This window comes from Sciurus carolinensis, chromosome 3 (genome assembly GCF_902686445.1).
Source record: "Sciurus carolinensis chromosome 3, mSciCar1.2, whole genome shotgun sequence".
NCBI classification, from domain to species: domain Eukaryota; kingdom Metazoa; phylum Chordata; class Mammalia; order Rodentia; family Sciuridae; genus Sciurus; species Sciurus carolinensis.
Genome location: NC_062215.1, coordinates 74728801 through 74753626, shown reverse-complemented (window position 1 = coordinate 74753626; position 24826 = coordinate 74728801). Strand labels below are relative to the sequence as shown.

General features: G+C 38.5%; 1 protein-coding gene across 1 annotated transcript in view; it reads left to right on the top strand.

Annotated features, from left to right (window-relative positions):
• The window catches only part of Cntnap5 (contactin associated protein family member 5), a 772002-nt gene that overhangs the window by 316504 nt on the left and 430672 nt on the right, over positions 1–24826 (top strand). Inside the window, exon 4 of the mRNA XM_047547046.1 lies at positions 7898–8045. Coding sequence (XP_047403002.1) covers positions 7898–8045 — 148 coding nt within the window. The remainder of the gene's footprint in view (positions 1–7897; positions 8046–24826) is intronic.

Genomic DNA, 24826 nt, shown 5'->3' with positions numbered 1-24826 from the left:
TTCATCGGGAAGAAAGTCTTGTATTTATTTTTCAGAAGGGCAAGCGTATTGTTTCTCTTTGCTTTATTGGAGTGTGAAAAGTCTGATTCTGCTAAGTGGGTATTTCAGTCTTCCCAGGCACGCACCATATGGTGAAGCTGCCATACATGCTGGTGTTATAGCTCTCGGCGCAGAGAAGGAAACATAAATATGTGACACGGTTGTCAACAGTCACTTTATTACCTCTTATACTTAACACAGCAGAAGTCACACATACACTCCAGAACTTCAGAACAAATTCAAACAGCAGCAGAAGAGTTCGGTGTCATATATATGCACTCATTTACTTAATGAATATTTATGTTACATGCATAATGTCTTCAAGAATAATTAGGTTTTGATCATCCAAGCTAGTGGTCAATAAAACCACATTTCTATTTGGCTCTGGATTGATAGAATGATTGCTTTATTTTTGATAATAAGTGAGTCAGATACTTATAATAATTGTCAAATAGAAGCTGTTAGACTAGTTGTATACCATTGATTTTGAAAGAATTTTCAGCCACTTAATTCAGAAACTCCCATCCAAAAAATGTGATTGGTTGTTAAAGACAGAAACACCTAGCGTGGTGATGCATGATTGTAATCTCAGTGGCTTGGGAGGCTAAGGAAGAAGGATCACAAGTTCAAAATCAGCCTCATCAACTTAGTGAGGTCCTAAGCAACTTAATGAGATCCTGTCTCAAGATGAAAAAAAAAAAAAAAGTAAAAAAGGGCTGGTGAGGTGGCTTAGTGTTAAAGAAGCACCCCCTGGGTTCAATCCTTTGCAAAGAAAAAAGAAGAAGAAACAAAGAAAAAGAAAGAAGAAAGAAAAGAAAGAGAGGCAGAGGACATTGGTGGCTTGAGGGCTCTTCAACTTTTACTTTAAAATAATTTGTCACTGTTCCTTCCTGGTGCTTGTGACTCACGGAATTCAATGGACTCTATTTGTACTTAGGTCATTGGTGAAAGAATTCTAAAGCAAATGCAAAAAGTTTACAGGGAAACATACTGGTTTATCAAACTGGGAGAATGATGAGGGTATTGAGCTAATGACTTTAATAAGAGGAATGGGATTAGAGATCCAGATGCTCCATGGCCATGGGTAGCTGCCTGTATGGGAAACTAGATTTCTCTGTCTGGACCCAGGTGCTTATCATTCCAATAGTATTGGAACCTAGAGGTGGGCAAGGCACTTGATTGAAGTCATTGCTCACAATCTTTATTGGTTATGATATAATATCTTTTGGCAAGTCCTATGATATCCTATTACTGTCAATAAAACAATAAAAAGGAAGTACATAGGTATTATGGTTTGGATGTGAAGTGTCTGCCAGAAGCTCATGTGTGAGGCAATTCAGGAAGGTTTAGAGGAGAAATGATTGGGTTATGAGAGCTTTAAATCAATCCATGTATTAATCACCTGATGGGATTAATTGGTAATTGAAGGCAGGTGGGGTGAGGCTGGAGGAAGTAGGGCATTAGGGTGTGACTTTGGGATACATATTTGTATCTGGCAAGTGGAGTATCTCCCTGCTTCCTGCTCATCAGGTGAGCTGGTTCCCTCTGCCACACTTTTCCACTGTGGTGTTCTGGCTCGCCTGGAGCCTTGCGGAATGGAGCCAGTCTTCTATGGGCTAAGACCTCTGAAACCATGAGCACAAACTTTTCCTCCTCTACAATTGTTCTGGTCAGGGCTTTTAGTCACAGCGGCAAAAATGGTAACTAAAAAAATAGGTCTTCAGTGGTACAGTTAAAAAAGACCTGAGCCTTGTAGGAGCAGAGGTGTTAGTGATTGTTAAGACAAAGAAACAAGCCCACTAACCACATGATTGTCTTCAGCACAGTTCCACCTGAGTGGGCTGCATAAACTCATGTCCTTCTCAGCTCAAGATCACGATAATGTGGGATCGTAGTGTTTCTCTACAGATGCTTCTTGGCTTAACATCCACAATAAAACCAGTACAGGTTAAAAATATCACAAATTGAAAATGCCTTGAATATATCTAACCTACCTTCACAAGATAGTACCTTATAGGATGTCCGTTGTTTAGCTTTGTGCTTGACTGGGAGATGCAGCTTACTGACACCGCCCAACCTCCAGAGAAAGGATCATATTGCACATCAGTAGCCCAGGAAAGGTCAAAATTTGAAGTACAGTATTAACTAAATCTTTATTGCTTTCCTTCTATTGTAAAGTTGAAAAATCTTAAGTTGAACCATTATACGTTGAGACTGTCTGAAATATTTGCATTATTCCTTTACTCTGGAGGTCATAGCCAGGCAAAGGAGACAGGGTGGGAGCATTATGGATCAATCGTCCCCCTTTGCCAACCATTACAATACAACTGAGTCTTACATAGCAATCAAGTTCTGAGTGATCTCTCAGCCCAAGGAAATAACGGTTCCTATGAAATGGTAGGCAGATATACTACATACATACTTGTGATCATGTAATAGATCCTGTGAAACAAACAAGGAAGACTAGGAAAAAGAAGAAAATTCAATAGTTTAATTCTCCTTTAACCTCCTATCGTCAACATTTTAGAATCACTCAGCCACTAATAATGGTCAGTGCCCTACATTTAGCTTTCTTTTTCTTTTCTGTAAGTAACTATCTGACTGAGATGTAGCTCAGTGGTAAAGCACTTGCCTGGCATGTGTGAGGGCTTGGGTTCAAGTCTCAGAACTGTAGAATTTAAAAAAAAAATTTAAATGCCTGTCGGAACATACCCCTAAAGAGCAATGGAAACACTGAAGCCTGAGCGAGTTTATTGATTTTTAGTTTTAACTCTGTAGTTTGCATGTTAATTACCCTTCGCTTTATTAAATGTTATCTTATTGAATAAAAGAAAATGAATTTGTAATTAGCTCTGAGCTTCCAGTGTTTCTTTCCTTTGCTCAACTTTTCATTCCTTTTGAGAAGAGCCCCCTTCCAACATCCTCCAGAAAATTTCAGTTATAATTGGCAAGTGTCTTTGCATGGGTCTTGAGGGTATTAATAGGCCACTATTTTGAATAGCTTCTTGAATAGACATATTTTCACAATATTTTCTATTGGAACTTCGCATTGTGCCCCCAACCCCTGACACAGGACTATTGCTTGTATTGGTAAGAACTTCCCAAGTGCAATGTCATTTGCATAGGCACATGAGTAAACTGAGATTCAGAAAAGTTGTTGATGTACCTTTTGTTCATTTATGCTCTCGGTCAATTCATTAAGTCTCTAATAACAGCATGAGCAATATCAAGACACTGTCTGTAAATTCACTGATCATGAAACAAGTAAGTGAGTTTAGTTTGGGTTAGGGAAATCCATGTTAACACACCTTTAGGAAATACTATGTTCCATGCACTGAGCTAGACATTGCAGTCTGAAACAAGATGCAATCCATATCACCTGGGAATTACAGGCTAATTGCCTTGCTGAGGATGAAGAACAGAAAGCAGCAGGGTTGTTTGGATTAGAACCCAAAGCTCATCTTTTTCCTCTCCCACACTGCTGCTTCTCTTAAAACGAACCCTTAGGCAGCCAAGGTGTGCTTGGCAGAAACTCAGATTTGGAATATAGTCTCCCTGAGAATTCCCAGTAGTCCCTGTCAAGGTCATTCATTAGGAATTTGGTTATTGTACCTGCTATTTCTTGCACAGGCGGCAGTTAGGCAAATTAATAGCATCTGCCTGATGACGCCTAGATGCTTGTAATCACACAGCCAAAGTCATCAGTGTGGGTTGGCTGAATTCTGTGCAGTTGGTGAATTCAAATGAGGGACTCGGGTAGCAGCTAGTGCAGAAATTTCGCTCCTCTATTTTGAAGACCATTTTGGCCTCACAGTGTGTGTGCCCACTTCATCACCTGCCTAACAAGATATATGCCGGGAAGGGCATCGGCACATTTGTTTCCTCCACATGTTCTTCCTTTCATGACCAAAAAGGACTTTAATGTCCAGGGATGAGAACTGAAGGGGACAGAGTGCAAAGCTAATGCTAAGGGTATCCTCTTGCTTATTGTATATCCTTCTGCAGTTGTGGATAAGTGTCTCTTGTGGTCCCTTTCAACGTGCTTGTGTCTGTTATAATCTTTACATTGAATGTGAAGGAGAGCTCTCTGAAAGGGAATATGGGAGACTGAGGTCTCCTCAGTGAACACATTTCATGCTGTGTGACAATTATAAGGAACTTAACTTCCCTCAGCCTCAAGTTCTTTAATTATTGGAAAAGAAAGATAAACTCCGGTGCTGTTGCTGCATAGTGATAAGATCAATGAATCACTGAGGTTGGGGAAGTAGCTCAGTGGTACAGCACTGCTTAGCACGAGTGAAATATGGCTTCCATTCCTAGTAGAGGAAAAAAATGTCAGTGAACCCCTTTGTTAGGAACCATATGCATGCCACTTCATAATAATAGCAATCATATGTATGCCACTACAACTGTGCAAACCGTGAAGGCCTGGGATCAAATTCAGCATAATAATTGAGGTAGAGCTGGGGAAAAGGACACAGAACAAAGTTCTGAGGAGTAGCATAGGTAATATTGTTATGATGTGGAAATTGAAAGGCACTGCCCTGATTTTGCAGTGTTCATGCATTTAACCTCTCTAGTCACAGCGCCTCCCAGGTAAGTTGTGGACATGACAGTATCTCACCACACAATGGTAAGATAGATCACAAATTCAAAAAGTTTAAGAGTGCGTATGTGTGTGTGTGTGTGTGTGTGTGTGTGTGTGTGTGTGTGTGTGAGAAAGAGAGAGAGAGTGTGAGAGAGAGAGAGAGAGATGGGAGAGACAGAGAGAGAGAGAGAAGGCATCTCTTTAGTGGGAAAGTGGTGAAAAACCTTCCTCCATGAAAAGTGGAAAGAGGTGAATTAATAATGCAAAGAACATACCAAGTGACTGAACTGGAGGAGACCCTTGAGAGGGGTGTCTGCACCACTAGCCATGGCAATTATTTGGTTGTGGAGAACTGATTTAATTTACATGTGAAATTGATAATGAGAATAAAGTAAAAGGATTCCTAGATTTTAATCAGAATCCCTGTAATTTAGTCTCCAGTGAGTTTGGTGAAGCTACTGGTTGTAGCTTTGTATAGACTCAGTCTGCTCCCAAGTATCAAATGCTTTGGAGGTGATTTTAAGTTCTTCAGGAAGGTCCAGGGATGATGCATTGCAAACTTTGAGGTCTCAGTACACTACTGTATGACCTTGTGTCTGCTCAGAGTTGAGTCTCTCAGACTACGTCACTAAAAATGACATGACTTGAAGATAGGAAGACTTTGAGACTGTGAGGCTGGAGTCATAAGACTGTGACATATTGAGTCACAGAAAGATTAAGTTGCTTGCCCAATGTCATAGTCATGGCAGAACACCGTCTCCTTTGAGAATCTAAGATTCACTCCCTCAGAGAACACCATATGTAAATTAAGGAGCAAACTCAAATAAAACATTTCCAGATCATAAAAATCAACCTTTTTAAGTTATCCAATCAGAATTCAGAATGCCAAATGGGACACCCTCCCCATAGGTTATAGAGAAATTCAAATTACCTGCATTCTGTTGGAAGCAATGAGAAATCACCAGAGCCTATCTCCCTTCCTTTTCCCACACATATTAAAGAATTTGAACACAGGGAGATTTGAAAACATTGACACTCTACAGGGAAGAATCCCTTCTAGGTGAGTAAGGCAAGAAGAACATCAGTTTACATGTGTTTGTTGCTAAAGTTGGAAGCAGGACCTATAGAAGATCATTCATGCCTAACAAAACGGTTCTTTCTTGAATAAAAGAAAATGACCAAACCTTTGGTGAGTGTGTGGGATGAATGTTGAATTTGAAACTCAAGGATTTTCTTTACCCTAAGTCATTCTCTTCTTAAACCACTGTTGTGCTAAAGAAGTAGCAGCAGAATAGGAAGTAAGCTGCTTTTTTCCAAGCCACCTTTTGATTCAGTATGGTAATTATATAAATTGCCTAGTGTCAGAGCAAGTGGGCATTTTGTGGGAAGTAGAAATGTCAGAGGTTGTTTAAGATACTCTAAGTTATAGGTGTTTTAAAAATACAAGGTCAAGATTGGAGTCTTTGAAAATTAGTTCCATTAAATACATAAGATCCTGTTAATGGGTGTTTACTTTGACCAGTGGAGAAAGAAAAAAAATTTTTTTGGTTGTTATTAATTATACGTGGGCTGCAAGTTTTATCTATATTGCTTTTTTTTTTTCTGAATTGGGAACTAAATCCAATGGTGCTTTACCACTGAGCTACACTCCCAGCCATTTATTTATTTATCTATCTATTTATTTATTTATTTAGAGTCAGTGTCTCACTTAGTTGTAGAGGCTGATCCTTCAGCCTCAGTCTCCCAAGTAGCTAGGATCACAGGCATACATCACCATACCTGGTTTTATCTATAAACCTTGATGCTGAAAACAGATGATGATCACAGGAAGTACACACATTGGTATGCTAGTCAACATCCTGTCCTAATGATGAGGTAGGACTGGGATGATGAAAATGTCCTGAGGATGGTCAGTGGTGACGTTTGCACAACAATGTGAAGGGGTATAATGCTACAGGACTACACACTTCAAAATGATTGTAATGGTACATTTTTGTTATGTATATTTGACACCAATAAAAAAAAAGATGAGGTTTAAGATTTTGGATACCATCTGTGGAAAAAATAAATTTTAGTAATCTTCATCAGAAGAAGGTTATGAGACACACTGTTAGTGGTTCAACGGTTACTATGTTGTGTGTTTTCACTTAAATTGCGCAAAGAAATGTGAAGTTGAATGCACATAAATCTGGGTTGTGATGTCTCCCTGCTGTAATAATTAACAATGGGACAGATGAAGAGTGGGTACTGTAGAAACAGCTTGAAATTTGGAAAAGGACAGCCTTGGAATTGAATTGCATACCAATTACTAGCCAGTTGGGTGATTTGGAGATTTTTTTTCCCTTCCCCCTTTCACTATCTAGACTCTAGTTCTTTTTTGTCTGTGAGGTGGTGATAATGATAATGGAAAGTGCTTAACAAAGTGATTGGCATCAAATAATGGTAACAATTGCTACAATAAAAGCTTTTCCTTCCAAGGAGAGATTGTCAGTTATCTCCCAGGTCACAGTGATTATGAACATTAGGAATATTGGTATTTCATTATATTATTAACTTTATAAATCTTTCAGGTTTTATGTATTGCAACTTGCTAGGATTGCTTTGTTCATAAAATTTGGCTGGCCCGAGGGGTGGGTGGAAGAATTTCTTAATGGATGATATATGATGTTTCTGAAAAACTACGACACATAATGCAGGGTTGTTACCCAAGTCAGATGAATATCAGAGAAATAGAGGATTTTTTTCCTGAAAGAATTGGTAGATGTTATGGTTTGGATATGTTTTCCCCAAGAGCTTCTGTGTTAATGCAGAAATATTCAGAGGTGAAACAATTAGATCACAAGAGCTGCAACCTAATCAGCTCATCCTAGTTTGAATGGATTGATCGGGTGGTAAATGTAGGTAGGTGGGGCATAACTGGAGGAAGTGAGTCACTGGGAGTGTGCCCTGGAAGAGACCATCTTCTCTGCAGCTCCTGCCTCCTCCCATCTGCAACTCTGCTTCTGGGCTGCCAGGAGCTGACAACTTTCCTCCATCACACCATTCCACCATGATCTTCTGCCTCTTCTTGTGTACAGAGTAAAGGATTTGGATAACCATGGACTAAACCTCTCAAACATGATCTAAAATAAATTTTTCTACTTTCAAGTTGTTCTTATCAAGTGTTTTGATCACAGTGATAAAATGCTGACTAACATAGTGGCGTAACGTGGATTTCCATTGATGTTTGCTGGTATTATGGAACTCACTGGGTATCCTTTCTCCCTGCAGACGTTTGCAGGAAACATGAATGCCGACAGTGTGGTGCACCACAAGCTATTGCACTCAGTGAGAGCCCGCTTCATTCGTTTTGTGCCCCTGGAATGGAATCCAAGTGGAAAGATTGGTATGAGGGTGGAGGTCTACGGATGTTCCTATAGTAAGTACCCACAAAACAACTAACACTGCTGTGTGTTTGAGGGACACTGACTACAGAAACTCAGTTTATCTACATTGAAAATGACAATTATTTTAAGGTTATTTCCAGACTTAAATTAACTTATATTTGCATAATTAAAAATTTATACTTCAAACCAGAAGTGGAAAAATTCTTCTATTTCAGGTTGAAGGAACTTGGAGGCAATAATATGATAAAGGATGAACAAAAAGTTCAAAGTTAAGAGCTCTTGAGATTTGTAACTTGCAATCAAAGAAATCATTAAGCTTGGTTCTCCCCCAAAAGTGGAGTATGTTATTATGTGGTCTTCACTTGCCCTAGCATCAAGAGTAGGGGAGGAGTTCTGCTTCTTCACATGTTCCAGAATAGAAGGATAATTTCAACCCAGAATAACATGTGGAATGCTTTTCTCCTGGAATTAATGGCATTCATCTACTGGTCTGTGAGCTGGTTTGTACTGAAGTTGAAAGTAGAGCACCATCATGTATATAAGGAAGGCTGTAAACATGGATATTACTGGTGATCATTTTAGAAGAATGAATTACCCAGAGGAGGGTCCTCATTTTGGCTGCAAAATTGCCTGATGAGTGACCTGCCTGTGCTGCACTCCATAATGAAAGCACCTGGACACAAGCATCAGAATCATTTGAAGTGCTCCAGAAAAACTCATTTCCCTGGTTCTATCCCATAAACACTAGGTTGACATATTTGGAAAGGAGGGTTCAAAAAGCAAATGTTATCCAGGGACATTGACACATGCCTATAATTCCAGCAACTTAGGTGACTGAGGTTGGAGGATCACAACTTCAAGGCAGGCCTTGGCAACTTAGCAAGACCCATCTCCATATACAAAAATAAAAACACTTGGAAAGTAGCTTTTTGGTAGAGTACTCTTGGGTTCAATTCCTGGTAACCCGCCCCGCCACCCACACACACAATAGCAAATGTAGTTCTTCGGTAAACTATGGGCATAAGAAGGTGTGTCTGCTAAAAACAAATGTCCTGCACAGAGATTTGCTGGCAAAATTATTGTATTTATCTTGAACAAGTACTTTCAGAAAGAATATGATGTAGAACAGAAGCATCAATAAACCATTAAAACTAGGAAGGACATCCCCCCTCTCTGAGCCTCTAGTTTCCAGATTCTCTTTTTTATTAATTAATTTATTGTTTTTAGTTGTAAATGGACACAATAACTTTATTTTAGTTAGTTATTTGTATGTGGTATTGAGGATCAAACCCAGTGCCTCACACATGCTAGGCAAGTACTCTACCACTGAGCCACAACAGCAGCCCTCCAGATTCTCTTGATAACAAGTCATCACTACTGGGAGGTTTTCTTTTCTTTTTAAAATACATAGGATGTTTCATGTTAAAAAAAATAAGCCTAGAAAAAACTCATTCATATAATTTTGCCAGCCATCTGTTTTGGCCTAATAATCTTATTACTCTCTAACGTGTCCTCATTCTTTATCTTTCTCCTCTGGGGCCATTTGTCCTCATTTTTCACACCAACCATTGTTCATCCACACTGTATGCTCACCCAGGATGAACAGAATTTCCAGTAAAGTCATAGACTTTTGGATTGAAAGACATCTTTGAGCAGCACATTTATATTTTTCTGGTGATAGACTTGATGGCAACAAGGGACTCTCTCCTCAGAGAAAGGCCCATGATAACATGTACATTTTTAGTATTAAGAGGTCCACATATCTGCTAGAGCCCTATTCTGGACCAGGTTGAGAGCTCTGACGTTGAGTCAATCCCACCTTGCGTCTCACCATGTCCACTCTATATCTACCATGTCCTCTAAGGGGATGAATTGCCTTCAGGTACACATGGCCAAGGATGCAATGCTACCCACCTCAGGGAGTTATTAGACACAGGATGACTTCTTTGCTATGCACCCAAAGGTGGCCGCCTATCATCTTGAACCACTAGTACATATCCTTCAGTACTTTTTACCTCGGCAGGGCAGGGGCAGAATACATTTCTGGGTCTTCATTTAAAATCATGCCTTAGCATGACTTCTGGATCTAATCCTCCTTTTTCAGCATCATCTTATCCCTGTTTCCCTGGATTGTTCTTATAAACATGAAGCCTTACTGTATACACTACCAATCAAAACAAATAGTAATAAAAACCCTTTGGCCCTACTTAACACTTAAGTCTCCTTCTTCTCATATTCCTTTCACAGAATAGTTTCTGTTTAAAACTTGACTTTAGTTGCTCTCTCCATCAGCTTGCATCCCTTTTTGCTGGAACTCATTCCAATCAATCTTAAGACATTTGAGTGTCAGTTGAATGTGTCAACTTGACTAGGCCACAGTTCAGTTATTCAACCAAACACTGTTGTAAATGTTGCTGTGATGTGGTTGATGTCTATAACCAGTTGACTTTAAGAAGATGATTCTAGATATTTTGGGTGGGCCCAATTCAATTGGATGAAAGATTCCTGAGGCAGAACTGAGATTTCCCTGAGGAATAAGAAATTCCACCTGTTGACAGCAGCTGCCTTTCCTGACTGAGTTTCTATCTTCTCCTTCCTATGGTTGCCCTGTGGAATTCTCATTTGCTTAGTAGGCCTAGAATTAGCTAAGCAACTCCTTGCAATAAATCCCATAATTCATGTAAGCATTCTATCAGTTGTTTCTCTTGAGGAACCTTGACCAATGCAGAATACTTTAAGAGAAACGACTTCATTCAAGACATACCACCAACTGTCACACAGACAAATCCAATGGACACTTGACTTTTCTTACCTCATTCAATCTGCCAAGGATTTGATTCAAATACGTATTTCCATTTCATAAAAAAAATTTGGCTTTCCTTCCTTGTCACTCCCTATCCCTACTTTGTCTCAGGACTTAGTCTCAAGCCTTCTGTTTCTTTTCCATCTGCAACTTCATGGCTAACTGAATTTATAGTTTCTTAAATTTAAACACCGTCTGCATGCTAGTCACCTCCACATCTCTCTCTATCCTGCACATCTGACCTGGAATTAATATATGCAATTGCCTACTTGATATATCCACTTGAAACTATAATAAATGTCTTGAATTTAGTATAATAAAAATGTGACTCTTGATTACCAATAGCCTCAGGACCTGCTCCTTCACTCCCTTCTATCTCAGTAAATGGCATCATTATCTCCTGCTCCCTTGAGCCAAACCCTCAGTAGCTCCCTTGCTTCTTCCTTTCCTGTAACTTCTAGTTCTAGCAGCTTATCTGTAGCACTACTAGTTGCTTTTTCCAAAACATGTTCTAAATTCATGTACTTCCAGCAGCCTCTTTCCATATTCTGCAGGAGGTTCTCAATGGCTTCCTAGCTGTAGTTTTCCAATGCAGTCTCTCAAACCCATGTTATACACAGTCACTACTATTAGTAATCTTTATAATAATAAATAAAACCATGTCATTTCCCTGACTGATGCACTCAAAAAATTGAACCTCCTTACTATCAAGTAAAATGTTCCATTTAATTTTCCTCACCTACCTCTTCAGCTTCCTTTTACTGCTTTCTGGCCATGTGGATCTTCTTGCTGCTCCTAAAATATGCTGGTACTTTACTACCTCAGCACATTTTTAATTTTCTGTTCCCCAGGCACAGAGCAAACTTTCCTCAGAAGTTACAGGTTATCTTTTTTCACTGTTTTCATAATTCTAATGTCACCTCCTCAAAGAAGTCCACCCTGACTTTCCCTCTAATGTCACCTGCCCTACTTCCTGGATAACCTCTATTAAACCATGGTTCTATGATGTGATTTTATTTCCTTTATGGTATCACAAATGGGAAACTCTCTTGGTTTTCCTTGGTTGTCTGTTGTGAGTCTGCCCAAGTCCCTGCCCTAGAACATAAACTAGGTACCATGAGATAAGAAACTTGTCTATTAAGTGCCAGTTCTTAAGGCACAAACACTTGATAAATAATTTCTTTAATGGATAGGTGCAAATAGCAGTCCAGCCTCATTTTTCTCCACTTAGGTAACCAACTCTTGTGGAATTACTTGTTGTTAGTAAACCCACTGTAGTTTCTAGGGTATTAATTTTGTTTCTATAGACTTTTAAATATTTTTCTTGAAATCTGTTTGAATATGTTGTTAAAGGTTGGTAGGAATTTATAGCTCTATAATTTCTTAAGTCATAAACTTTAATAATTTTGGAAAAATCAGCATTTTCATTCATTTATTTATTCACTTGCTCATTTCTTTGCTGAGTTGTATTTATTTATTAAGCATTTGATATATAAGCATTATGCAAGGTTCTAGAGAAATGAATAGATCCCTTTTTTTGGTTTTTACAAGAACTCTTTGTTAGCACATTTTGATGATTGGATGTCATCAATTAATTGTATAATTGTCTGTCTGATGTCAGCCTCCCCTGACTCGACCCAAAGCTTCACAACAGTAGCTGTGCCTTTCAGGCTTCACAGAGCCCTCATGTTGTTGAGTAGATGGTATACTTGCAGTTAGGATTTGCAGAATGATTGACATTGCTCAGAGTGCAGTATTGGGTAACAAGTATGTGAATAAAACCAAGCAATAATGGATGATTTGTGCTTTATAGAAATCTATAAAGAGGGCAAGGGAGGCAAGAAGGAGAAAATAAGTATTACTGTTGGAATTAGAATGAGTCAGACAACATCATTCCTATTATGTGAGTCTCAAAATTCAAAGAGGCACTTCCCTGGCATTAAAGAACTCCAGTAGCAGGAGAGCTGGCACAGGGAGATGCAGGGGGAGCAACCACATGACTTTGTTATGCTTAGTGCACAAGACTCAGGAGAAAGTGAAATGGAGATATTCTCCTTTCTCTGTTCTTGCATTTGCCACCCTGCTTGCACTTTCAATGATTTAAATAGAATTTACTCTTTTCCCACCTCTCTTCAATATCAACTTCCTCCTAAGAATTCCTACCCTCTCCAGTTTGGAAAGTGTCCTACTTATTGGAGAAGTCAAAGTCAACTGGAGTTTAATTGTCTTTCAGTCATCTGCAGAGTCTGTCCCACACAGAGACCATCATTTTGTTTTGTTGGATTTTGTTTGGTTCACTCTCTCCAAACCTGGCTTAAACATCCCATGACTTTAGGTTTCTTTTGCATTCCCCTTCAGTCAGTCCTGGTTTTCCATTTTCCACTTACCATAACCTGCCCATCTCTAACTTTTCTCACTTGCACTTTAGTAGCAGCTCTGTGGGTCCCTCTGTTTTCTAGACACTTCTCAAAGGAGCAGAGACTCAGCCCATTGGGGCCTCAAGACCTTTGGAAGAGTTGACGTGTCTCAAGAATTTTTGTACTCAACCCTCTTGCATTTCCTTCAAACTCCATACTCAATTTCTATCCTGTGCTTATGATGGTTTGTTTCCTGTGCAGTGTGTGAACTTCTCTTCCAATTCCATGTTTTCATTTCTGCCTCTGTCTTTTTTGCAATATCATCCTTTTCCTTCTCCAGGAAGATTCCTGGTTGCCATTCACTTCTTGGCTCAAATGGCACCTATGTTTAAGTTTTATAACTCTTGGATCTCATCACGGACCCCACTTGCATTTTTAGACTTTGATCTAGGTCTGATATTGTGATATGAACCTTACCTGGTACTTCTGCCTCCTTGTCAATCTGGTCCAGTCTGTATACACATTACATGGTCTATAACAAAACATCATATAGTATTTCCAAATATGTACAAAGTTTATGTTTGATGTATTAGTTGAATATTAAGAAATAAAAAGTAAATTTTAAAATTATTGGGATAATATTCTACCTCTCTGTTCCCTGGAACCAAATCAGCATCTGATAACTGCTGTGTACTCTGTGAATATTTACTAAGTGATTATTTCATTACTTATTTTTGGTCGTTGGGGGTCAGTCATTTTTACTAATTTTTAAAAATTTTTATTGCATTTTTTTTCAAAAATGGTGGTGTTCTTTCTAATAAGCAATCTCCCATTCTCATATGCATGTGTATATAAACACATTTGTTAACACAAATGGAGTACAACTTTTCATTTCTCTGGTTGTACACAATGCAGAGTCACACCATGCATGCAATTATACATGTACATAGGGTAATAATATCCATCCCATACCACTATCTTTCCTACCCCCATACCTCCTCCCCTCTCCTCACTCCTCTCTGCCCAATTCAATGTTCCTCCATTCTTCCCTTGCCCCCACTCCCATTATGGATCAGCATCCACTTAGAGAAAACATTTGGTCTTTGGCTTTTTGGATTTGACTTATTTCACTTAGCATGATATTCTCCAACTCTATCCATTTGCTTGCAGATGCCATAATTTCATTCTTCTTTAGGACTGAGTAATATTCCATTGTGCATATATACCACATTTTCTTTATATATTCATTTGTTGAAGTGCATTAGGTGAGTTCAATAATTTAGCTACTATGAATTGAACTGCTATAAACATTGAGGTGCCTACATCACTGTAGTCTGCTGTATTTAAGTCCTTTGGGTATAAACTGGGGAGTGGGATAGCTGATTCAAATGATTTTTCCATTACAAATTTTCTATGGAATCTCCATACTGCTTTCCAGAATGGTTGCACCAATTTGCAGTCCCACCAGCAATGTGTGAGTGTACCTTTTACCCCACATCCTCACCAACATTTATTATTGCTTGTGTTCTTGATAATTGCCATACTGACTGGAGTGAGATGAAATCTTTGAGGAGTTTTGATTTGTATCTCTCTAATTATTAGATATGTTGAACATTTTTTCATACATTTGTTGATGGATTATATATCTTCTCTGAAGTGTCTGCTTAGTTCCTTAGCCCATTTATTGATTTTTTTGGTTATTAATGTTTTTGAGTTTTATATACATATCCTGGAGATTAGTGCTCTATCTGATGTGCATGTGGTAAAGCTTTTCTCCCATTCTATAGGCTCTCATCACATTGATTGTTTCCTTTAGTGAGAAGAAGCTTTTTAGTTTGAATCCATCCCACTTATTGATTCTTGATTTTATTTCTTGCACATTATAGATGCTAAAATGTATGAGTTTGTCACAATATTCCTTATACGTGGATTTCTTGAAATACCTCACTCCCTTTTGAAATAAATAATTAAGATTATTTATAATCTCAGTTCCCAACTTGAGGTTGTTGGACCTCATAAATGTATTCTGAAATAGCCTGTTTTAAAAGCATTACTGATAAATGCATACATCTGTTTTCCTTAAAAATTCATGCTTTAAAACTCTTCATCTTTGATTATTTTATCCCCTCTCATAAATGCCAGAATGTCCTGCTCAATTTTAATGTTTCTACCTCTTTCAGGTCACAAGGGCCATTGTTTTAAGTGTCACAATGAAGACCAGATCAACAGATTACTTTTGTGTGTTCAAACATGACCTTGATCTAGTATCCTCTTAAAAACATACTTCAGTGATAATTGAATATTTCACTGTATATTTCAAAAAACTACAGAAAAGACTTCTGAATGTTTTCACTATAAAGAAATTAAAACTTGAGATAGATATGTTTATCCTATTTCAAACATTACATGATCTATATCCAAATATTGTATGGTATTTCATAAATATATACAAAGTTTGTTTTTATGTATCAGTTAAATATAAATAAAGAAAAAGTAAACTTTAAAAAATAGTGAGACTTCCAGCAAACATTAGATTTCTTGTTTTAAATATGTTCTTTTAGTTGTAGATGGACACAATAGCTTTATTTTATTTATTTTTATTTGGGGCTGAGAATTGAACTCAGTGCCTCACACATGCCAGGCAAGTGCTCTACAACTGAGCCATAACCTCAGTCCATCACTTAATTTCTTGGAGTTTCTGTTTCCTCATCTGTTAGTGAGAATGGTGATGATTTTAAAGACTTCTATGATTATTTGAGTTGTTATATATCAAGCACTTAGTAGAGTATCCAACACAGTTCATGTTTGGTGACATCTACTACAAATGTGAGTACACACTCAGCAGAAATCCTCTATTGCCACTATTTGTTGCCATTTAGGGAAACAGTAACCATATCCCCCAGCAGACAAGGACCCTCTCTGAGACTCACATCAACGTCTGCTATTGTTTTACTTACTCTGTCATAGGTTCTGGGTTTGCAGCTTCCTGTCCTTGCCCAAAAGTTGGATAGAATGGCATCTCTCACTGTATTCCACATGACCCCAAATTGTCTTCTCCCATGAAGGTTACTACTGCTGAATAATTACATGTAGAAAATAATTCAAAGGAAATGATTTTTAGCCATCCTGACAGACAGTTATTCTGAATAAGTTACAACCTTTTCTTGCTGAATTTCAAGTTCATTTTGGCTATTACACATCTTCCATGTGTGGTTATCTGATGACCAGACTCACTATTTTCTCAAAATAAATATGGAAGACTGACTGTATTGCATTTTTTCCTTTAATCGTCACTTCTGTTGTCAGACTGATTGTCTTTGGTCAAACTTGCTCATCCTGGCCAACCAAATAAATAAAGGACATGCTTCCTAATAAATTGTTGAGTTGGGAACAGAAAGATTTACACTAAAAATAAAGCTGCCAATATAAAATTGTGTGAGCAAATACATGTCTTCTTGAGACTACAAAAGAAGATACCGGGAAATGAGGAGAACCATACTGACTTGGCCTGAATGACACACTTCCGGGGGGGAGAGAGAGAGTATTTTCCCAATTGCTGGCAACTTTTCCTTCACTAAATTAGGCGTTTAATAGAAAGTCTGCCATCATGATCAACATTCCCTCATTTTCTGCATGACACTGTGTACACCCATCCCACACCTCATAAAACTCTGTCAAGGGTATTAATTCCTATTTTTGTGTATTTTAGAAAAGGAAACTAAAATTTATAAAGGTGGAATGACTTTTAAAAAAGTAATTTGCATCCCAAGCCAAATACTTCTTCTGAGTGCTAAAAGGTACATATTCATTTGTCTGATTGGTATCTCAGTTTGATTTCATCACCGATAGCTCAAATTTAATAAATGCCATCAAAAACTCTCAGTCAATTTGTACTGCCAGTAACATTTTGTCTTCTTAAAATTTCCCCCGTGGTCTGCTTCATTTCTATAAACATTTCCAGCTGTCCAAACTAGAACCTGGAAGTCTTTATTGAAGGCTCCCCTCTCTTACTTCCTACAGCATATCCATCAGCAAGTTCCATCAGTGTTACTACCACACTTATCACAAGTATGTCCCTTTCTTCATCTTCATAGTCACCAGCCTAGTGAAGTGCTGACTTCTATCACCTCAATTTTCACTTAGCAATGCCCCTTCAATCATTCCTTCTTTCAGTCCATTATCCTGCTACAGCCAAAAGGCTCATCATAAAACACTAAGTTGAGCCCCTGCCTACTGAAAACCTTTCAATGACTCCTGACCACACTTAGGAAAAATCCAAAATTCCATGCGTGAAACCTGGGTCCTGCAGGTATCTAACTACTTCACAGGCCTCCCCACCCGGCAGTGCCTTCTCTCATCTGGACTCAAGCCCCGCTGGCCATCTGCTCTGTTCTATCAGGTCCAGAGCTCTCCTGTCTCAGATCCCTGTCTAGACTACTCCCTCTGCCTGGAATATGCCCTCTCCTTTCCTTAACTCAATTCTTAATTAACCTCAGCTTTAATATCAGTTTCTCAGAAAGATGTCAATTGATTTAAATTTAAATAAGATTACTCTTTATTTTTTCTGCCTTAAAGCATACTATTCTTTCTTTTCACAGCATTGATCACCAAATATAGATGACCTAACTGCATTTTCTATTATCTATCTAAATGACCTAACTATGCTTATGATCTATCTTCCTACCTACCTATTTATCCATCCATTTATCATCTATTTTAAATAGCTATTTATATGTGTATTTTGTTGGCATTTACCTATAAAACCTAATAAGTTATGAGCTTCAATAAGTCCAAGAACTAGCATTTAGCGCAGATCAAGACCCATTTCTATCATTAGTAATTGAATTTTTTGAATAATCAACTTTCCCAGTGTTCACACTACCTGTAGGCTCCCTCTGAGTCAGGTTCTTAGCCAGTGCTCTATTTTTCTTATGTTCTCAGACTTTCTTCCATGCCCATTTATGTTTAATCATTGGTATCCCAAAATACTACAAGACATGGAAAAATTTTGTTGGAGGGAATAAATCATAATCAGTCTTGTCTTACACAAATTACTATTATTTTTATTCACAAAATCAAAGTCAGCAGCCTACAAGTTTTGAGCTTATACAGCTAAGATGCTCCAGGGGCAAAGTTGAGCTATTGCCAGGGCCAACAACTCCTGTACTCGCACATCTCCACTCCTAGATCCCTTATCAGACTTCTTAGACCCAATTTTGCATAGGAATCATCTGAGGATATATATTTAAAAATATCTACTCTACCTACTGTAACCTGATCCTAATCTCTGGGTAAGACCCCTAGCACATTTTTGTTGTTTCTAGGTCATTGGAATGAGGAGCCAGAATTTGAAACTATTGTCTCAAACTTAGTTTTTTATGTAACTGTAACAAGTCAGCTAATTCTTAGCCTGAATTATTATTTCCATGTCTCTGATTGCTAATCATGGGAATTTTCAGTGAAATCTAGACTTTTAAAAAGCAGTGTAGTACAATACTAACTGCATGGGCTCTAGACTCACACCACCAGAGATAGAAACTCAGTTTAAGCACCTACTAGCTATATAATCTTGGGCAATCTTGGGTCCTCTGTGGATCCCAGTTTCCTTTTCTAATAAAAAGGAGATAATAATATTACTTGATTTATGCATTTGATTGCTTGAAATAGGGCCTGGCATATGACAAGCATTCAAAAAGTATTTCTGCCTTAGTTATTTAGGCTAAAATTTCCTCCATTTTGCCTCCTTCTTATTCAGGACCACAACTCCCCTGTACTTCTGAGAAAGGAGGTCAGCTTTCTTATGCACCTGGTCCTGAAGTGTTTCAACACCTTCATCCAGCCATCTGGAGACTTCAGGCTACATTGAGTTTTCTCTGGGGTCTTCTGTTTGAATTTCTTTATGTACAGGAAACTAATTAATTTTAAAAATCATCATAAATTCTGATAAAGTATAATGATCTGTCAGACTTCCCAGTCTCATTAAGAATTACAACCATCATTTTATACCTCAGCTTGCTTCCTTTCTATACAAGACCTTTCTCCTATTTGGTTAATTACTGCCAAGTAGCATCATCCAAAATTTATCACCCTCAGAGCTTAAGTCATACTCTCTCTCTTTTTCCAAATAAATTCCCTTGTTATCTCTGCTTCTGCTGACCTCTTTACTGTTGTTCTTAACACCTGCCATCATTTGTCATACCTGGTAGAAGCCAACAAGTTGTAAATTTCATCATTGCTGGGCTAATGCCCAATTGGCTCTACCAGAGGGAACCTCAGAAGTTCCAGCTTACAGCTGTGCCTGCCCTGGAAGGGTGGAGAGACAGGGTGGCAGACTTCAAACCTGGTCTGGGGCTTGCAGGTTCATGGAAGCTCTGAATCCCACCTTGGAATCATTGTGTATTGGAGCTGAAAACATCTCCAAGATTGTCATTTCTTCACTCTAGAGAGGAGAAAACTGAAATCCAGAAAGGTCTTAAAATTAAGTAAGCTGCTTTTAATTCATGAGTGAAAAATATATTCTATGACAAAATTTGCATATCTACATGCAATATAAACACAGTAAACAAAAACCACTATGTCTTCTATCTTAGATGAATGACTTCTTCATAACATTTGATTGAGGGTGTGAAAGCTCCATCAACCACCAATCAACATTACTCCCTAGCCCTCATCTGTTGAAAGTCAGGGTACAGAAATGAATAAGATCATTCCTGCCCTTTAGGAATTATGAGTTTCAGAAGCTCATAGATGTGGAGGCTGAGGGAACCAAGCCTTTGGAAGGTGAACCTGGTATAGAATAGAGGACAGCAATTTTTCCTGAAGAATTAATGCCCTGCCTCCTAGTGTGTGATTTGACTCAACATATCTTCCCGATTCCCATGACTTGTATGCTAATGGTGGCAACATTAACGGAAACCTTAAAAGTGGAAATGACCTAACCGATCCACCTCTTAACTACAGCAGTGGGTTTCCACACAAATGCCAAGGCCTTGCCTCTAACAGTTTGTTTTGCACTTACTCCCTGCTGAAGTGGTCACCACAGAGCTTTATTGTCACTCCACATTGTCCTCTAGCACTAAGCTCCTTAGATTGTGCCCAGGTAGAATCATGGACAAAGACTGCTTGATTTCCCCCACACATAACAATCTTTCTATAGAAAAAGTATCAACCAGCTGTTAAAGAGAAAAATAGCAAATTTCTTTTCTGATTTTGTCACTTCATTTAAATGTCTTTTACTGAACAAGCAACCTTCCATGGAGCAGCCAGCTAGCTCTGTGTAGTATCTGAAGATCCCTGATGGTCAAAGCAACCCAAGGAAGTGTCTGATTATTTTCCAACTCTATTGTCACAAGGCCTGCTATCAGTCTTTGCCTTCTTTACTTCTTTTCTTCTGTGAAGGTGTGAATAAGATCTCTGTAACATTATTCCCTTAATGAGCCCTTTAGTTATCCTGTCTACCTCACAATGGGGGTGACCACTGACTTCCCACTTAACTGCCCACCCTGCTGCACCTATCACTTGGGATGACCAGACATTTCCCAATTTTTTTTTGCACAAAGTGCATCTTCATGCTTGTTGTCCCTGTTTAGCTATTTATACCTCCCCTTTCACGCCACAAGATCCTGTTTAGGAAATGAGTTGTAGGGACCATAATAACACTTTCCTTTATTACATTCCAGTTCACCACAGGGATTCATTCATGTTGATATTATTATGCATGATTTTCTAGCTGGGACAGCCCATGTCTTTGTGATCTTGACATCTGAGATCACAGTGACCAAAATGAATACAGGATGTACCTTATACCCACCAACAGACTTAGGCATGAATGAATGAAAGGATGTATCTACCAAGGGAGTTCCCTAAACTGAATACATTATTAGTGTAATCTATGTAGATAGTGAAAAGTCCAAATGACTTACAAATTTTAAGAGTGCTCGCAGGTATCTATGCATTTCAAAGAAACCTAATATTGCAAGAAGGGAAATCTGTATATCTGTTAAGGCTAGGATTAAAACTTTAAAATTTGGAGCTGTGATTTTGTTTTCTTCTTTCTATTTTTTTTTTTTTTTATGTTGTCTTCTTGAGGCCCCTTGTGTTTTTCACCTGCCATCAGGCATAGGAACATCAGAAAATTTGTAAGAACAGCTATTCTTAGGAGTGGTTACAGTTGATTTGGAAACTTACGTGCTGTTGATAGTTCATCTGAGGTTATCACAGTTTCTGAAAAGACCTGGAAAAGTCACAGAATTGGTGGGGGAATGTGTGTAAATTTGAGCTGACTGTTGTGGTTTGTGGATTGCTAGCCAAAGACCTTGAGCCTTGGGTGGAAGGCTATCATCTGAATAATAATCATTTTTTCTTATAAAATGTATCATGAGAAAAGCTTAAAATGTAATTGTATTGAAAATTCTGTTTACTGGGAACAACCAAAGAGTCTGAGTGGGACTAATTGTCTCAGGGAGAATCAATAGTTTCTCCTGTCAACTTGGAGCTTCGGTTTCCAGCAGATGAGAAAACAGACTTCTCAGAGGCCCACACAGGAGCCTTCTCAGCTCACTGGGGATTCAAGCTTGGAATCTTTTCTTCAGAACAGTCCCCCCTTTTTTTAACTCGTTTGATGACAAGCTACCAACATCCATCAAATATGCCAGAATTTGCCTCCAGAACTCTGTCTTTCTCAGAAAACAAGCCATGACAGCTGGGTCAGCAATTATAGGCCCAGTGGGAATTCTAGTCAGCGCTGACATTTCTCCATTCTGCTGGGAGAGTAGCGAGTGTGTGCTGTATTTATCTTGACCTGAATGGAGTGGTCATTGAGCTGCAGGAATTGCCTTTATCCAGGGGACTGTTGGACCCACAATTGGCCTATTCTTCATATTCTAGAGAAATCTGCCAATGCATCATCACCTTAATAAGCCACCAATTGAATAGAATTGAGTTCACAATGATGAGATCTTAAAAATCAATTTTCAGAAACAGGGGAGACTGTCTACTGCAGGAAATAAATATCTAACAGCTGTGCTCTGGGTCACTGGAACTGTAGATGAAATAAAGAATTCTGAGTAGTAGTTATCATGTATTAATGGCAGAAAAAAAATCAAGAAGACCCACATTAGAATTTCAGTACTTTGGCTATGGACTGCAGAATTGGATAATTTCACAGAGAAAGGGGAGGATGAAAAGCCAGGATTAGAACCTGGGCTGACTATGCAAGTAAGCAGATGAATTTACCAAAAAACAACTCTTTACAAAAACTAAAACTGACTATGCAGTTTCCCTATTTTAAATACTTCAAGAAATTTTTATTAACCTCAATGTCACATTAAAACCCATATGATTTTTTTTTATAGCAGATTGAAACCCAGAGCCTCATGTATGCTAGACAAAGGCTCTACCACTGAGCTATACCACCAGTCTTGATTTTACTTTTAATAGCATCACTGATTCTGTTGGTTCCTTATAGCTTCTAATATCTTAAGCTTCAGTTTATAAGTTCATGAGCATCAGAATCCCCACAGACCTATTATGAAGTCCCAGATTTTATACTTGTTATTTTATTTTAATGTTTTTGTTAATACATTATAATTATAATAATAGTGGGATTCACTGTGGCATATTTGTACATTCACATAACAAAATTTGCTCCATTTCATTACCCAGCACCTCCCCTTTTTCTTCTTTCCTCTTTTCCCTAGTCTACTTCCTCTATTCTTCTGTTTCTCCCTAGTGTTTATTATATTTTTAGCCAGTGTATTATAATTATACATAAAAGTGGGATTCATTGTGATATCTTCATATATGCACCTACCATCATTTGGTTGATTTCATTACCCAGTGCCTCCATATTTCCTTCTTCCTGCCTTCCCCTTAATCCCTTAACCTCTATTCTATTTATCTCCCTTCTATTTTTGTGAGTCCCTTTTTTATTTCACTTTTGCCCCTCTGTATCTTCTGCATATGAGGGAAACAATTCAACCCTTGATTTCCTGAATCTGGTTTATTTAATTTAGGATGATGTTCTCCAGTTTCATCCATTTACTAGCAAATGATATAATTTCGTTCTTCTTTATGACTGAGTAGAAATTCCATTGTGTCCATGTACCACATTTGCTCTATTCGTTCTTCTGTTGATGAGCACCTGGGCTGGTTCCCTAACTTGGCTATTGTGAATTGTGTCACTCTAACAGATCCTGTACTTCTAGCAAGCTCTCAGGACATACTGATAACTGCTGGTTCAAGGTACATACATCTAGGCCACTGCTCCAGTGAGGCAGATAACTCATAGATCCAACATGAGGTTCCATTCTCTTCTCTTCTTGCTTTGAACACATAGCATGGTCTTTCTGTTGGTAACACCCTTTCCTGTTACCTCACTTGCCTAATTTCCTCTGGATGATCTGGTGACCCACTACCCCACCTGTCTACCTTGGCAGCCATCCTCTGGACAGCTTCAGGGCACAGTGCTCCATTGTTGCCCACCAATGTGGAATTGTGGAATTGTGGATAGGTGGTTCCAACTTTGTGCTTAAAGGCAGGACCTCTATGGAGGGTGTCATTGTACCCTGTACTGCACTTCCAGCTCCTGCCTTGTTGAGGGGCTTAGTACATGTATCAGACCAAAAATGTAGGAATGAAATGAGATGCAAAAGTCAACTAGGACAGAGGCTTTGAACTCAGTGTACATAGTGGGATTGAAAGGTTCACCTTAAGGAAGCCTCCCATGTAATGTGGCTTCCAGGCTCTCTCAGGAAGAGCCACTTGCTTTAGTGAACTTGACCTGTCATGAAGGAGCAAGAACATATGAGCAGGCTCCCAGGGAAATGCATTATAACTGTTAAGGAAAAGAAACCTCTACTTTCAAGATTTTCTTTTTATTTAAATTTATTTTACTTATCTTATTTCACATATGTGCCTACACACACACACCATTATCTATTGCTTATTTTGTATTCACTGCACAGACTCCTTTACTTCTCATGTAATCCTTGAGACAGCTCCCCCATTCTTTAATGAGAAAAAATATATGGTTTCAGTGTCAAACAGTTCATTACCTTGTATATGCCTTTGGGCAAGGTTGCATAATCTTTCTGAGCTTCAGTTTCCACATTTTTCAAAGTATGAAAAATCTGGACCTTGCAGCATTGTTAAGAACACTAAATGAAGTGATATGTACTAATTAGTTACTTTATACCCTGAGGAAAGGATTATTTAATCCAGAGAAAGAAATCTCCATGTGTGTCTTACAGAAGTTGTGACAAAGAAAACAGAAGTTATATTTGTTTTTGTTTGTTTGTTTTGTTTTTAGTTATTTTCTGAGTTCCCATAACCCTGCCTTCCAAGATGGTACCATGTTCTCCATCTGCCAATAAGAGCCATTCTCGCTGGGTGCTGTGGTGCATGCCTATAATCCCAGTGACTCAGGGGGCTGAGGCAGGAGGATCATAAGTTCAAAGTCAGCCTCACCAAAAGTGAGGCACTTAGCAACTCAGTGAGACCCTGTCTCTAAATAAAATACAAAATAGTGCCAGGGGTGTGGCTTAGTGGTCAAGTGCACCTGAGTTCAATACCTGGTACCCATCCCCCCAGAAAAAGACTCATTCTCTAATCTTCAGGCACCTTTCAACAAATTTTCCTTATCCTTTTTCCTTTC